At 51.2% G+C, this 12,146-nt stretch overlaps 1 protein-coding gene across 14 annotated transcripts in view; it reads left to right on the top strand.

Annotated features, from left to right (window-relative positions):
* Positions 1-12,146, top strand: part of LOC111844242 (intermembrane lipid transfer protein VPS13B) — a 212,138-nt gene that overhangs the window by 28,561 nt on the left and 171,431 nt on the right. For 8 of the 14 annotated variants that reach the window (XM_072716822.1, XM_072716826.1, XM_072716823.1 and 5 more), the window contains 9 exons: positions 2,040-2,326; positions 3,904-3,999; positions 4,716-4,838; positions 5,209-5,346; positions 5,995-6,082; positions 8,366-8,560; positions 9,615-9,787; positions 10,172-10,366; positions 11,538-11,662. In XM_072716822.1, the coding sequence (XP_072572923.1) occupies positions 2,040-2,326; positions 3,904-3,999; positions 4,716-4,838; positions 5,209-5,346; positions 5,995-6,082; positions 8,366-8,560; positions 9,615-9,787; positions 10,172-10,366; positions 11,538-11,662 (1,420 nt within the window). The remainder of the gene's footprint in view (positions 1-2,039; positions 2,327-3,903; positions 4,000-4,715; positions 4,839-5,208; positions 5,347-5,994; positions 6,083-8,365; positions 8,561-9,614; positions 9,788-10,171; positions 10,367-11,537; positions 11,663-12,146) is intronic. The other 6 variants (XM_072716827.1, XM_072716830.1, XM_072716825.1 and 3 more) reach the window with 1 other exon arrangement.

Raw genomic sequence — 12,146 nt, 5'->3', positions numbered from 1 at the left:
ACGCGTGCAAGCCTGTCCTGTGTCCGTGTTGCACGACACTCTCTGGCAGCCGGCACATGCACGTCAGGTTCCGCATCGCCACACCACAGCCGTGTGTGACTCTGCCAGCACCTCTGCCTTTCTGCTTAGCAGTTAGAAATCTGTGACTGATACACTTTAATGAACCCACCAGGCACAAAAAAAAAAATAGGTGAAAGAATGGAAAGAATTGGGGAGAAAAGTGGAGTGTAAGGAATGAGTAAGGCTGCCCTGGACGGATACCGGCGCCGTGTTTGCTTAGTAAGAGAGAAGGTTTCTTCCAGCTTCGGTGCTGTGTCAGGTTTGAGTGGTCCTCAGGCTAGCATCTGAAGGTCACTGCTTATCAGCAGCTAAAAATCCTTGTGGACTGTCAGTGGAATTTACACAAGGTCATATGTAATGGTCCCAGAACTGATTTCCTGTTGATATTTGAGGGTTTAGGTGCAAGGTTTCTGATCTTGGTGGAGAGAGACAGCGGGATCCGGGAGTGTTTGCCGAGTGTTTACCTAAATTGCCAGGGTCACTACTGCCGTTATTAGCTGCAGAAATGTCAGATTACCTGGGAAAGCAGGAGTAGAAATGAAACCCGATTCTGCACGGCTGATTGTGCGGTTTAGGAATTAAAAAAGTATTAAAACTGATCATGTTACGCAGGTCTGGAATATTCTTCATGTTTGTGTTCTGTGCTTGTTGGTGGCAAGACGTGCATATGTGTTTGTTACTGGTAGAGGGTGTCTGCATGTCTGCATGTCTGCGCGTGAGGCCTGGCTGCCTGCTTCTGCCGCCGAGGTTTTCGTATTATTAACATGGGAGGACCTCTGCTGGTTCAGCTGGGCACTGTCCTTCCCCGGTAAGGTAGGAAAGGTAGAGCTGGAAAGGTGAGAGGACAGGAAGCCATGGAAGTTCTAGGGGACTGAGGGGCTGTGACACCCCAGGTGGGGGGTGGATCGGACATGGAATTTCACAGTGGGGCCGCCTGTTCGTTCCTGCTTCCTGAGGTGCCTGTAGGGACTCACAACCCCCCCCCCCCCAGAGTTTTTAATCACTTCCCTTTCAATCACTGAGGCATGTTTTAAACACTTCGGGATGAGCACATGACATAGCAGGCAGGGCCCAGTGTGAAAGGGATCAATTTGTAGAACAGACACCTGGAAGGCTTTTGTTTGGGTCGGGAACCGAGCCAGAAACCGGGCTTTTCCCAACTGCCATTTCGGAAAGTGAAAGATTTAATTAAAAAGCATGTCATGGCTGTGCAGCTCCCGCCCGGGGGATTCCTGGGCTGTGACCTCACGGCTGATACTGTTTTCTCTGGGAGACGCGTGAGCCTGTGTGGAATGGGATTACACATTCTTACCAACTGACATCAGCTTGGCCTCCGCAAGCGCGCATGCCGGCGTGGGACATGATGGGGTGGGCTTTTACAGTTCACAGGTCAAGGCGCTGCACTGTATGCAACTGTGCCCCCCCCTCCCGCCACACATTTGGGTAGTCTCAATGTGGTGCTATGCCCCCCCCTCCGTAATAAGGGACGGACTGTGTCTAACTGACCAAGGCAGTCGCAGCTGTTTAGCTCGAGCTGCGGTGACTGCGGGCAACTGGCCATCACTACTGGAACCATGAGCTGGGATTTGGGGGAGCGGCAGGGGTCCTTTGTCAGGGTGGCCTGTAGGTGGCGTGCCACACTGACCGCATTAGGGTGACAGGCAGCCAAAGTCACAGCTCTCCTAGATTATTTACATGCTCAGTCGACAGCTGAAGCCGCTCCCCCCCCCCATCCAGTATTTACTCCACTGAGCTTGCAATAATGGCTTGATGAATGGGGCTGTTTGGTGTATGTTTATGGTACTTACAGTGAGCATGGAAAGCTAATGGCTAAGAGTAATTACTCCCCGAGCTGCGGCACTCGCTAAATCTGTAAAGGAGATTTGGGACATAAAAGGAGCTGTTTACAGGCCACTGGGTTTTAAATGGAGCCATCAGCCGTCAGGACTGACAGTCGCTGTCTTTGCCGTCACCCACAGGCACAGAGTGCGAGGGGGACGCCCAGGGCTCGCCGGGCCTGTACCCAGGCATGGAGGCAGTTGGGGAGGAGGCCGAGCAGGGCTGGGTGTCCTGGGCTTGGTCCTTCGTCCCGGCCATCGTCAGCGAGGATGAGGAGGAGGAAGACATCGAGGATAAGGGTGGCGGGCATGGATACTACCAGGAGGTTGGGGAGGGCGGCCGATCCAGCAGCCCCCTGCAGCAGTGTCCCCGCACCCCTGTGGTGTCCATCGGCTTCTACTGCACCAAAGCCAGTGTCACGTTCAAGGTGAGGTCAGAAACATGCCCCCCTCCCCCACCCAGAAAAAGCAGGTTAGAATTACATCCCACTCATTGCCACTTAGTGTCGTTTAATGTGCTTTTGAGAATCGTCTAATTAGCATAAAGTAAATGTTTGCCTGCTAATATGCCAGGCCTCACATGAGGTGATTGTCGTGGTCTTGAGATCTCTCTGCTCACATGAGTGTTTTAAACATCCCAGAATGGTTTGAGGAAACTGATATGTTCAACTGTCCTGCATACATGCGTGGAATATTTGCCATTTATTTGCACCACCACCCCCCCCCCCCCCCGATTTATGCATTGGCACTGGGGAGCAGGGATCACGCCAAGCACAAGCACACCCCCTCTTCCCCTAATGATGTTTGAAATTGTCATTGTGGTGTTTGAATTCTTTTAATCAATTAATTGCCTTGCTGTGGCAGTGATTGCAGGCAGCTGAGCACTCCCCCCCCCGCCCGTTTTACAGGGGTTCATTTTGCTGAAGAATTTATTCTGTGGGTGTTCACTTTGAACGGTCTCCATGCAAACCAGCCCCGGACACAACGGTTAAACGAGACAGAGGAATTTCATAAAAAAAAAAAAAAAAAAAAAACACACTAAATGGGAGATAACTGCCGATTAACGGAACAGCAGATGGGTTTTTTACCATTTTTTTTATGCTAAAGTTTAGATGGCCCACGTATGTAAATGGGACACCATGTTAACCTTTCATTTTATGCTGCAGCTGCATCTGAAGGTTCTCCTGTGTCCATTCTGATAACTTTTTTTTATATTTTAATTAAAGTTGCTTACATCTTCTCTGGTAAATACCAAGTCGGTTTTTTTCCCCCTTTCATTTTAAACTGCCCACATGTGTAGCATTTGTGTTTTAGTCAAAACGATTGGAGGTGAACTGGCAGTGGTAGCCCCAGTACCCGTAATGTGTTGTTTTAGGAAGGCGTACAGTCAGGGGGGCTTGACATCAAAGTGACGGAGGCCATTTTGGCTCTGGATAAAGCATCAGGCGCAGTCAGTGTCTGATGGAGGCCCGATCACGTGCCGTGGCCACAAAGAGCGGGAGGCTGATGGTGGCGGGGGGGGGGGGGGGGGTCGCTCTGTTTTCTCTGCTGGATCGAGCTGTGAGAGACCTTTCGCTGGAATAATGAGGCACAGCTGTCCCCCCCACCCCCGGCACCTGCTTCCTCTGTTCCTCTGTGAAGGGCCCGGCCGGTGAGCCTTGATTAAACAGGCACCTTGGCGAGTACCCATGGGGCCCCTTGCTGTCCCCCATGTAAATGGTCACCATTTCTCTCTCTTGGCAGATGGTTCTAGTACCCAGTCAGATGGTTCAGTATCTTCTGCATCTCTGCATCACTCCCTCAATGTTATTTTGTTCGCTTCTGTAGCTTATTGGCCCTGATCTCAGCTCACGGAACAGGGGAATGGTTCAGTCCAAAAAAACAGGCCCTTAGTCCCGAAGCCGGTTTTTAGCATGAATTCTGACGCTCCTCGGTGAACATGTGAACAAGAATGATGTCACTTGTGGACCCTGTGTGTCCACTTCTGTGTCCTGTCTCTGAGCAGCTGACCGAGACCCAGGCAGAGAGCAGCTACTACAGCCCCCAGAAGGTCAAGTCCAGGGAGGTGCTCTGCTTGGAAGAGGAAGGCATCACCATTGAGGTACGAGCGCCATGCGTATCCCAGAGGGAGATCCGCTCTGGCTGCTTTTATCATCCGCGTTTGGGGAAACGCTCTCAGATCGGGTTTCCTGTCTCACTAGGTTTGTTTGTGAGACTCCGGTCCTTTCCAGGCTGATCTGGCAGCCCTGCTTACGTTCTTAGTCCTGGAGACACACGGATGTTTTTATAGCATCTGAGCTGGAATCCCCATGGTCCTCAAAGCTTCTTCACAGATGTGAAAATCCAAAAAGATTTCCTATCAATTTCTTAATTAATGCTCTCGCTGGTGGTGACTTCTTCAAAGTCCAAAATCGAGAAGACCACATATGTGAGAGCGGGGGGGAGGCTCACAGTCTCTAATTATGGCGTGGTGAAACACACTTTCACGTAATCGCTGTCTGGTTACGCACATCGAGGGCTTTTGAGGAGAGATGCCGCTCCGCACGGTGCGAGCAGCCTCGGGTCCGCATTTGGGCCAAGCGTCGACAGTTTTAATTAACATCGCTAATAAAATATGTCGCCGGCACCGTAGCCTAGACCGCTGTTTTTCTTTTAATGTCGTCAAAACTGGTTATGGAAGAATTTGTGACCTGTGACTGGGGAAGGGTGGGGATCCAACACTTTGGCTTGACATCAAGCAAATCGATGTAGGAGCGGGGGGCCCATCCTTGGTCTGTAAATCTCTCCTCTGTTCCCCTCCCCTTTTAATTGCATCAGGTGCTAATGATGGGGGAGCCCTTTTTCAACTGTCAGATTGGTTTCGTGGGCTGCCGGGCACTCTGCATGAAGACAATCATGGGAGTGAAGGACTTTGAGGACAACATGAACCGATGCGATGAGGTAAAACAGGCTCTATCTGGCCCTTCCTATAGGCATCTATTCCTTTGCATCCACACTATTCCTGTGCGTATGAGGCGGGGTTTACCGCTATCAGTCTGTCTCTGGTTAACTAATCCTCAGGCCCCTTGCTTTACTTATTCTTCACATGGAGGATGTGTCTGTTATTTTACTTTTGTATAATTTTTTAGGTAATTTTAATCAAGCGTATCTTCCTAAAGATCCTGGGCTTGTTTATGTTTTAGTATTCAGCTGGTGAATCTTTTCTCGAACATGTTTTGATTTTGCGTCTTTGGTAGCCATGTTTCCTGAAACGGGGTGGGGAACACTGGAGATCAGTGTTAAAAATGCCTGGTCTCCTCTTCCTTGTTAGGATGCTGTCTTCTTCAGCTGCGGCCAGCCCCTCAGCGTCAAGGGGAACACCTACCTGACCAACTCGCTGTTTGACTACCGTAGCCCCGAGAACAACGGCGTCTTCGCCGAGTTCATCCTTGACGCCGCCCAGCACAAGGTCAGACCGTCTGACACATTCCTCAGAAAGTTCACCAATTGAAAACAAAGGAGCCACTTTCATATTTGCTGAGTGCGCTGTAAATAGAGCGACGTGTTTATTCTCATCAGCGGAAGGCCCAGGGAGGTTTGTCGTTGGGCTTTTGGGTGTGCTGGGGTGTCCCAGCACCCCTGTGCTCCGTAAACAGACCCTTTACTCCATGGTCTTTGGGGACCCGCCACTCGTGTTAATTCCATTTGCTGCTCGTTATTGAGGTTTCCTGAACCTCTGTAGGTGCTCTGTGGTGTTTGCAGGGCGCTTGGGCCATGTGGAGCGAGTGTGTCGTCACCCTATTGTTTAACTCGCCGTACCTTTGGCCCACTGGACCTTTGACAGGGCTTGTGACAGAACTTGCAGGATGTCCCCATTTATGCACCCTGGTCCCCCCCCACCCCCCCCACCCCATCTATGTGGGCAGTGGACAATTGAGGGGGAGGTGGGTTCCTTTGTTTGGCCTGCAGTTGAAGCAGCACTACCTACCTGAAGAAGTATGACCGCAGATAACCCCCTGTCCCCCATGGAGATTAACTCCCTGCGGCGATTGGGAGTGCAAACATGGAGGCCTGCCCCCACCAGCCCGGCCCCTGATGGCCTTTGTTTCCCCGACAGGAGACCTACACGGAGACGGCTGGCATGCAGCGGTTCTCTGCCTTCTTTATGGACTACCTCTACACGGCGGAGAACGTTGGCGGCTCAGGTATTGTTGTGTGTTTGCCTCTCCACCCACCCCCAGCCCACTTTTGTTTGCACTGGAGCCACCTGGTCCTTGACCCCCCCCCCCCCACCTGCCTGTCCCCGCTGTTACCCCTCTTGTACCCAGAGGCACACTGTCAGTTCGGTTGAGTGTTCACTTGCTCTGACACATACCTGCTTGCCTTTGTCCTGCACATGTGTGATGTGTAAATCTGCCCATACCTGAGGATCCTGAGAAAGTGAATATTTCCCTTGACTGATCACATGGATTCCTCTCTCTAGAAGCCCTGAATCTTTGGGGATTTTTCTCTGCTGGGTTCTTGCATGTTTTCAGTCGGATTTAGGTGGATTCTCTTCTCACTGCTTGACTCATTTTTGCCCTCTAGTTAAAAATTAACATAAAGAATTTTCTTCCCTGTGGAAAAATTATTTTGGTTATTGGAGTAACGCGAGTATCAGTTGACCACTGATTCATGTGGCAGTTTGCTGAGCATTTAAGTACTATTACAGGACTGAAATATAAAAAAAATGCTTGCTTAAACCATACTTCATAAAACAGGTTTGTGAGTGTGCTTGCTTGTAATGCTTAATTTTTTAAGCGAATCAAAAACCTGTTGATTTGAACCTCATTGAAGTGTGTGACCCACAGTCAGTGTCTGCATGGTGCCAAGCAGATCTGTGGGTTGTGCCGAGCGCTGATTGAAAGTGAGGGGGTCAGCCAGACCTGCGCTTTAGTGATGACGACACTCCCTTGGCTTGTCGTCTGCATTTTTTGTTTCTCTGTTCTTGCTAATCATATTGCTAACTTTCGCTAATGCTGCATTCATCCTTCAGTCTTGAAAAACAAAACCAAAGCAAATTTGCTCTAGGGTGATTAAAAGAGACTCACTCTCTGCGTCTCTCACTCTCTGTCTCTCTGTCTCTCCCTCTGTGTTTAATGCTCTGTGTATCTCTTTCTCTGTCTTTCTCTGTCTTTCTGTGTTTCACACGCTCTCTCCCTCTCTCTCTTTCTTTCTGTCTCTCTTTCTCTGTTTCATGCTCTGTCTCTGTCTCTCTCTCTCTCTCTATCTCTCCCCTGCTTGGTAACCTCAATGTAAAGATCGTGATGGTGCCCTGCTCTTGTTGCTGCATAGCATGTGAAGGAGTCTTCCCCCCTTCGTGCTCTTGGTGGCCTCCTTACTCATTCTGACTCCCCTCTCATTGCCTTCAGATAGGGATCTAAATGAAAAACAATACAGATATTGTCCCTTTCAGCTGTCAGGCTAATTTCTGACGCTCAGATAAAGCGCCGGCTTCCTGCTCTTACGGGAGCGGCGAGTTCCATGCCTCCTGGTCAGTATTAACCTCCGTGCCGGAGGCTCCGGTGTCGTCCAAACAAATTAGTTGCCATTGCTGCAGGGCTAACGCCAACTTGAGGCAAACGTAATCCGAACTCGCCGATTTGCACTTGGCGCTGACTTCACGTCAAAATAATGTGCGGCGAGAGGTGGAGATGCTTCTAATTCTCTAAATCCCAGCTAATTTGGATCCTCCGCTCCATCATCTGGCGTTGCTGTTGCCCATGTGTTTAATATTAGAACTAATCCATGTGGGTGGATATCGGCGAGAATGTGTGCAGGAAGTGTCTTTGCCCCCCCCTGCCCTTTTAATCTCGAGAAATCAAACAGGAATTCGAAAACCCCTCACACCAAAAGCGGATTTCGAGCCTGACTCTCTGTGCTTTGGAATGTATGTAATGGAAATAAGGGAAGCTTTTACTATTCCCCCCCCCCCCCCCCTTTTAAATTTGTCCAGTTTTATTATGGCGAGCAGCAGGTTTTAAAGCGTGCCCTGTTTCAGCGGCTCTGAATGAAGGCACAGCTGCATGAGTGAGGTGAGGCCCAGTGAGCCTCTGGGGTCATTCATCAGCCCCCGATTCTGCTCTCCCTGCTCTGCGGTTCAGTCATAAACCCACAGATGGCTCTGGAGGTGACGGAGTCGCACCGTCTTAAATCAGGCGACCTGTTATGTGCCCGACGTTGGGGGGGGGGTTACCTGTTAAAGGCATCCCCGGATCCCTCAGTGGCTCGGTAAAATTGCGTGCTGCTGCCTTTGTTATGGACGTGGGTTATAAGCAGCAAAGTGTTCACGGCTCTGACTTTGTTTGACCCCAAAACTGATAGGTCACTACAGACCCCGGTGATCTGGAAGCCTGGGAGAATGTCGAGCCGGCCTGTTAGTCGTCGGCTCGGTAACTGTGATCTCTGCCGGCTCCGTTCAGCGTGCGTTTTGCCTCCATGTGCCCCAGACCACGTGGGCCAGCCAGACTGCCACTCGGCCATGGGGAACGAGGCAGCCGGGCCAGCCCAGGAGACCTCGGAGAAGCGGCTGGTCGTCGGCCCGCTGGACATCCATCTCCACAGCAGCGCCGTCCACCGTGTCCTCAAGATGGTGGCGTGTGCCCTGGACCACGAATACGAGCCTTACTGCAGGCCTCAGTCAGGTCAGACCCAGCAAACACCCAGTCCCCTCCACAGCCTATCCTGTGTTTTAACGAGTTCAGATATAATGCTAAGTTCTGCCCCGCCTGCTCAAGGTAGTTGGGGCTGACTGTCACATGCTGTCACTGTGTGAAGGAGACTGTATTGGGATCGACTAATTCCTCTACAGTAATGTGCTAACATGGAGCTCAGGAAATGTCACGTTTTCCAGATGAAAATAGTGTCTGACACTAGGGCGATACTACCTGTGTTGACCTGTTTATCTGACGAGAGTCTTTTAATTATTTTGCAAATAGTGGGAACAGTGAACATTTTTAAAGCAGCAAAAAAAATTGAATAATAACAATTATTAGACTAAAAGAGTTTGGCCAGTTTCTCTGTGGCTTGATGCTCAGGTGATATTCAGATGGGTTGGCCTGCTCGTGGGTCAGCAACATCCGTTGCTTTCTGTTATTTCTGCATCTGCGATAAATACAGTAATTAGAGCCCAGCAAAAGCCTGCGTCCATTTCTGGTGGCGCGTGTGCATGAAGGTGAATAAGCAAAAAGATTGGCGGGGAATTCATTCAGGATGGGAATGTTTCTGGTACTGTGGAGCGCCTGTGGGTGCTGTGGGCGGCAGCTGTGGTGGGCGCTGGGTCCTGCCGTGGCCGCGGGGAGCCCAGCTGATGGAGAAACCGAGGCCTTTACATCACGGCCGCTCCCAGCTTCTTTGGTCACCAGCCCAAGGAGCACAGGATGAGCTGCTCTCCAAAAATATAAAATAACCTGTGGGTCCGACCACAGAGCCAGATTCCCTGCTGCAAAGGCCAGATGACTAACAGTGCGTTGGAACAGCACGTGAAAGAAGGAATTCCGCATTTACAGTCTGTTTTTTTGTTTTGTTTTGTTTTGTTTTTTCATTTTTGGGGCCAGTAGTTGGCAAGTTTGTATGTTTAGCAGCCAGTATGAATGAAGTTTATGGCCTATATGGAGTCTGATGATTGGTAGCTTTTCAAAAGATTGTTTTAGGGTGTAACAACCAATGGTTTTGATAGAAGGCCCCTCCTACTTTCAGTAGATGTTGGTGAGGACAGTCGAACCGCTCCTGGAGCCCAGGAGCTAGCTGGCCTGGAGGAGTTCATCCCCACACGCCTCACCTCTGTCACCTTAATCAAGGTGTCTGTCACAGTCCCCATGGCTGAGTTCAATCTTCTAGACCACCTGCTTCCCACGATCTTGGAGCGAAAGGTCAGTACCATCTCGCTACCTACAGGCCTTGTGGTCCATGATGGGAAAAATCAGACATAGATAGTCATCTATAGCAGAGTTTCCCAATCCGGTCTTCGGGGACCTGGAGTCGGTCTATAGTAAAGTGCTCAGAGATGTTAGACTCTGCTGTGTCTTCCCTAACGTCGTGGACTATAGAGGCGTAATGACAGATCAACAGCTGTCTTCCCTAGTCATACTAACCAGTCAGTAAGCTTGGATCATATGGAATTAAACCCCGGAGTTCTGAGTGTCTTGGTTAGATGTCAACACCAGCATTTGGGAGAACAGTGATCCCTGTGCTCGTCTAGCCGTGGTTGAGATGAGCCAACAGGGTGTGAGGTGCCCGTATCTTTCGCCCCGCAGGGCCCCTGCGCTCCCCCCAGCGTGCCTGCGTACCAGCCCGTGCGCCCGCTGCCGGCTCTGCGCCTCCAGGTGGACAAGGTGAATCTGGAGCACTCAGTACCCATGTACGCGTCGCACGTGGTTGGCGCCGTCAGCGGCCTGAGCCAGCCGTCAGACAGCTTGCTGCATCACTGCTACGCCCACTGCTACCTGAAGGTGGGGCCCCACATCACACCTACACACCCACATGTCACATTTATATGAAGCTTTTTGCATATTTTATTTCTGTGTATGTAAATAATACTTGCAAACATACGGTCAGACTTAGCATTTCTGATTTTTGCGTTTCTGTGATTACCTTCATATATCATGCACAGCCTCTCAGCTCCTGGGTTGCGGCTCTAGATCTGGTTTGTGGATTTCCCATGTTCTCTTGTGGATGATGCACACATAGCTTTGGAGAGATCTGTTAGTGGCAGGAGACAGTCCCAAAAGAGCAACTGGTCCCAAGCGTGACTCACCCTCTGTATGCAGGATCTCATTTGCTCCCATGTCAAAAGAGACTGAAATCGCTTGGAAAACCAAGTGCTGATTTTTCCAGAGGTGTTTTTGTCTCTTACTGTTCATGAAGGCAGGTGATTTACAGTTTCGCAATGTAAGACTCCGTCCTCTCAGCCACAGTTTACACATCGCCGATGCTCTCACCGCTCTGTGCATGTCCCCCTTCGTGTCTCAAACCGGTTCCTCCAAGATCAGCTCTGGGACTGTAATCGTAGGGTCCCTCCTTGGCCCGATGGACCGGAAGCCTGTGCTTGCCCCAAATCCCGGCCAAGGTTTAGCCCAGAGCCAAGATGGCTGCCCCGGAGCTGGCCTTTTCCCTTCGATGATGGTAATTCCCTGCCATGGCTGCCTCGGTGATGGAGCGTCAGGCTATGTTTTCCTAAGGTTGGGATGTTTGCCAGGCACGCTGACAGCGCTTATCAGTAGGTCACTTTGGGGTCAGTGGTCAGCCCTTGGGGTCACCCCCCCCCCCCCCCACCAGTTGCTGCTGGACCTCCCCTCCCTCCTCAGTTACTGGAACAGAAAGGTCACACGGCACCCTGACCTGACATGCCTTTTCCCTCAAACTCAAGGTGACGCCATTTATTTTACCGCCGACCGAACAGTAAGATCCCGAGCAGCTTTGCCTAATGCTCGCCAGCACGCTCTGTAAAGTCACAGAACCGCACGCCGGTCCTCTTGCTCCGAGTCGTGAGTGGGTCCTGCCCCCGGCCTCGCCCCCGCCTTCACCCTTCCCTGCCTGCGGTGCTTGCAGGCCCCCCGGCCGCCCAGTCTGGGTGACCTGTGAGCAGGAGCTGACTCCATGTTCCTCCTCTTTCTCCTCCAGGTGTTTGGCTTCCAGGTTGGACTCACATCCATGGACAGCAATGGCTGCTTCCTGCCCCTGACTCCTATCATCCCCTCCTTCAGCACCGCTCTGTACGGCAAGCTGCTCCGCCTGCCCGCCCTCTGGTCAGTGTCTTTTCACTCCTCGGTGCTGTGACTTATGCTGTGACTTTGCACTTTTCCATTTACAGCGCTGAAGTGTTATGTCAGGTTTTGTCTTTCCCTTGAATGCCCCGGACCCTGCTACCTACCCAGGGTGTGGAGCTGTTTCATCCCTCAGTGATCTTCCTCTGTTCAGCAGCATCGATGAAGCTGACTGGGGAATGATGTCACAATGATGTCTGTAATAGCAAGCATTGTGCTGGGTGGGGGCACGTTTGTGTTCTTGGAGTCGGAGCCGGGGGCGTGGGGGGTGGGGAGAACTGCCGTTTCTCAAAGAGTTCCCAAGATCCTGGGGGGTGTAAAACATTGGGCTCAGTCCCCCCTGCGCCACCCAAGACAAGACAAGATGATTCATACACAGCGTCTGGTGAAGCGCTGCTAATGTCAGAGCTGCTGGGGGGGTAAACAAAAACAGCCGTGCGGGGGCCTTGGAGATAAAAGGGGGAAA

The sequence above is a fragment of the Paramormyrops kingsleyae genome, chromosome 9, assembly GCF_048594095.1.
Source record: "Paramormyrops kingsleyae isolate MSU_618 chromosome 9, PKINGS_0.4, whole genome shotgun sequence".
NCBI classification, from domain to species: Eukaryota; Metazoa; Chordata; class Actinopteri; order Osteoglossiformes; family Mormyridae; genus Paramormyrops; species Paramormyrops kingsleyae.
Note: the sequence above shows the minus strand (reverse complement) of the source record. Positions and strands in the feature narration are given on the sequence as shown.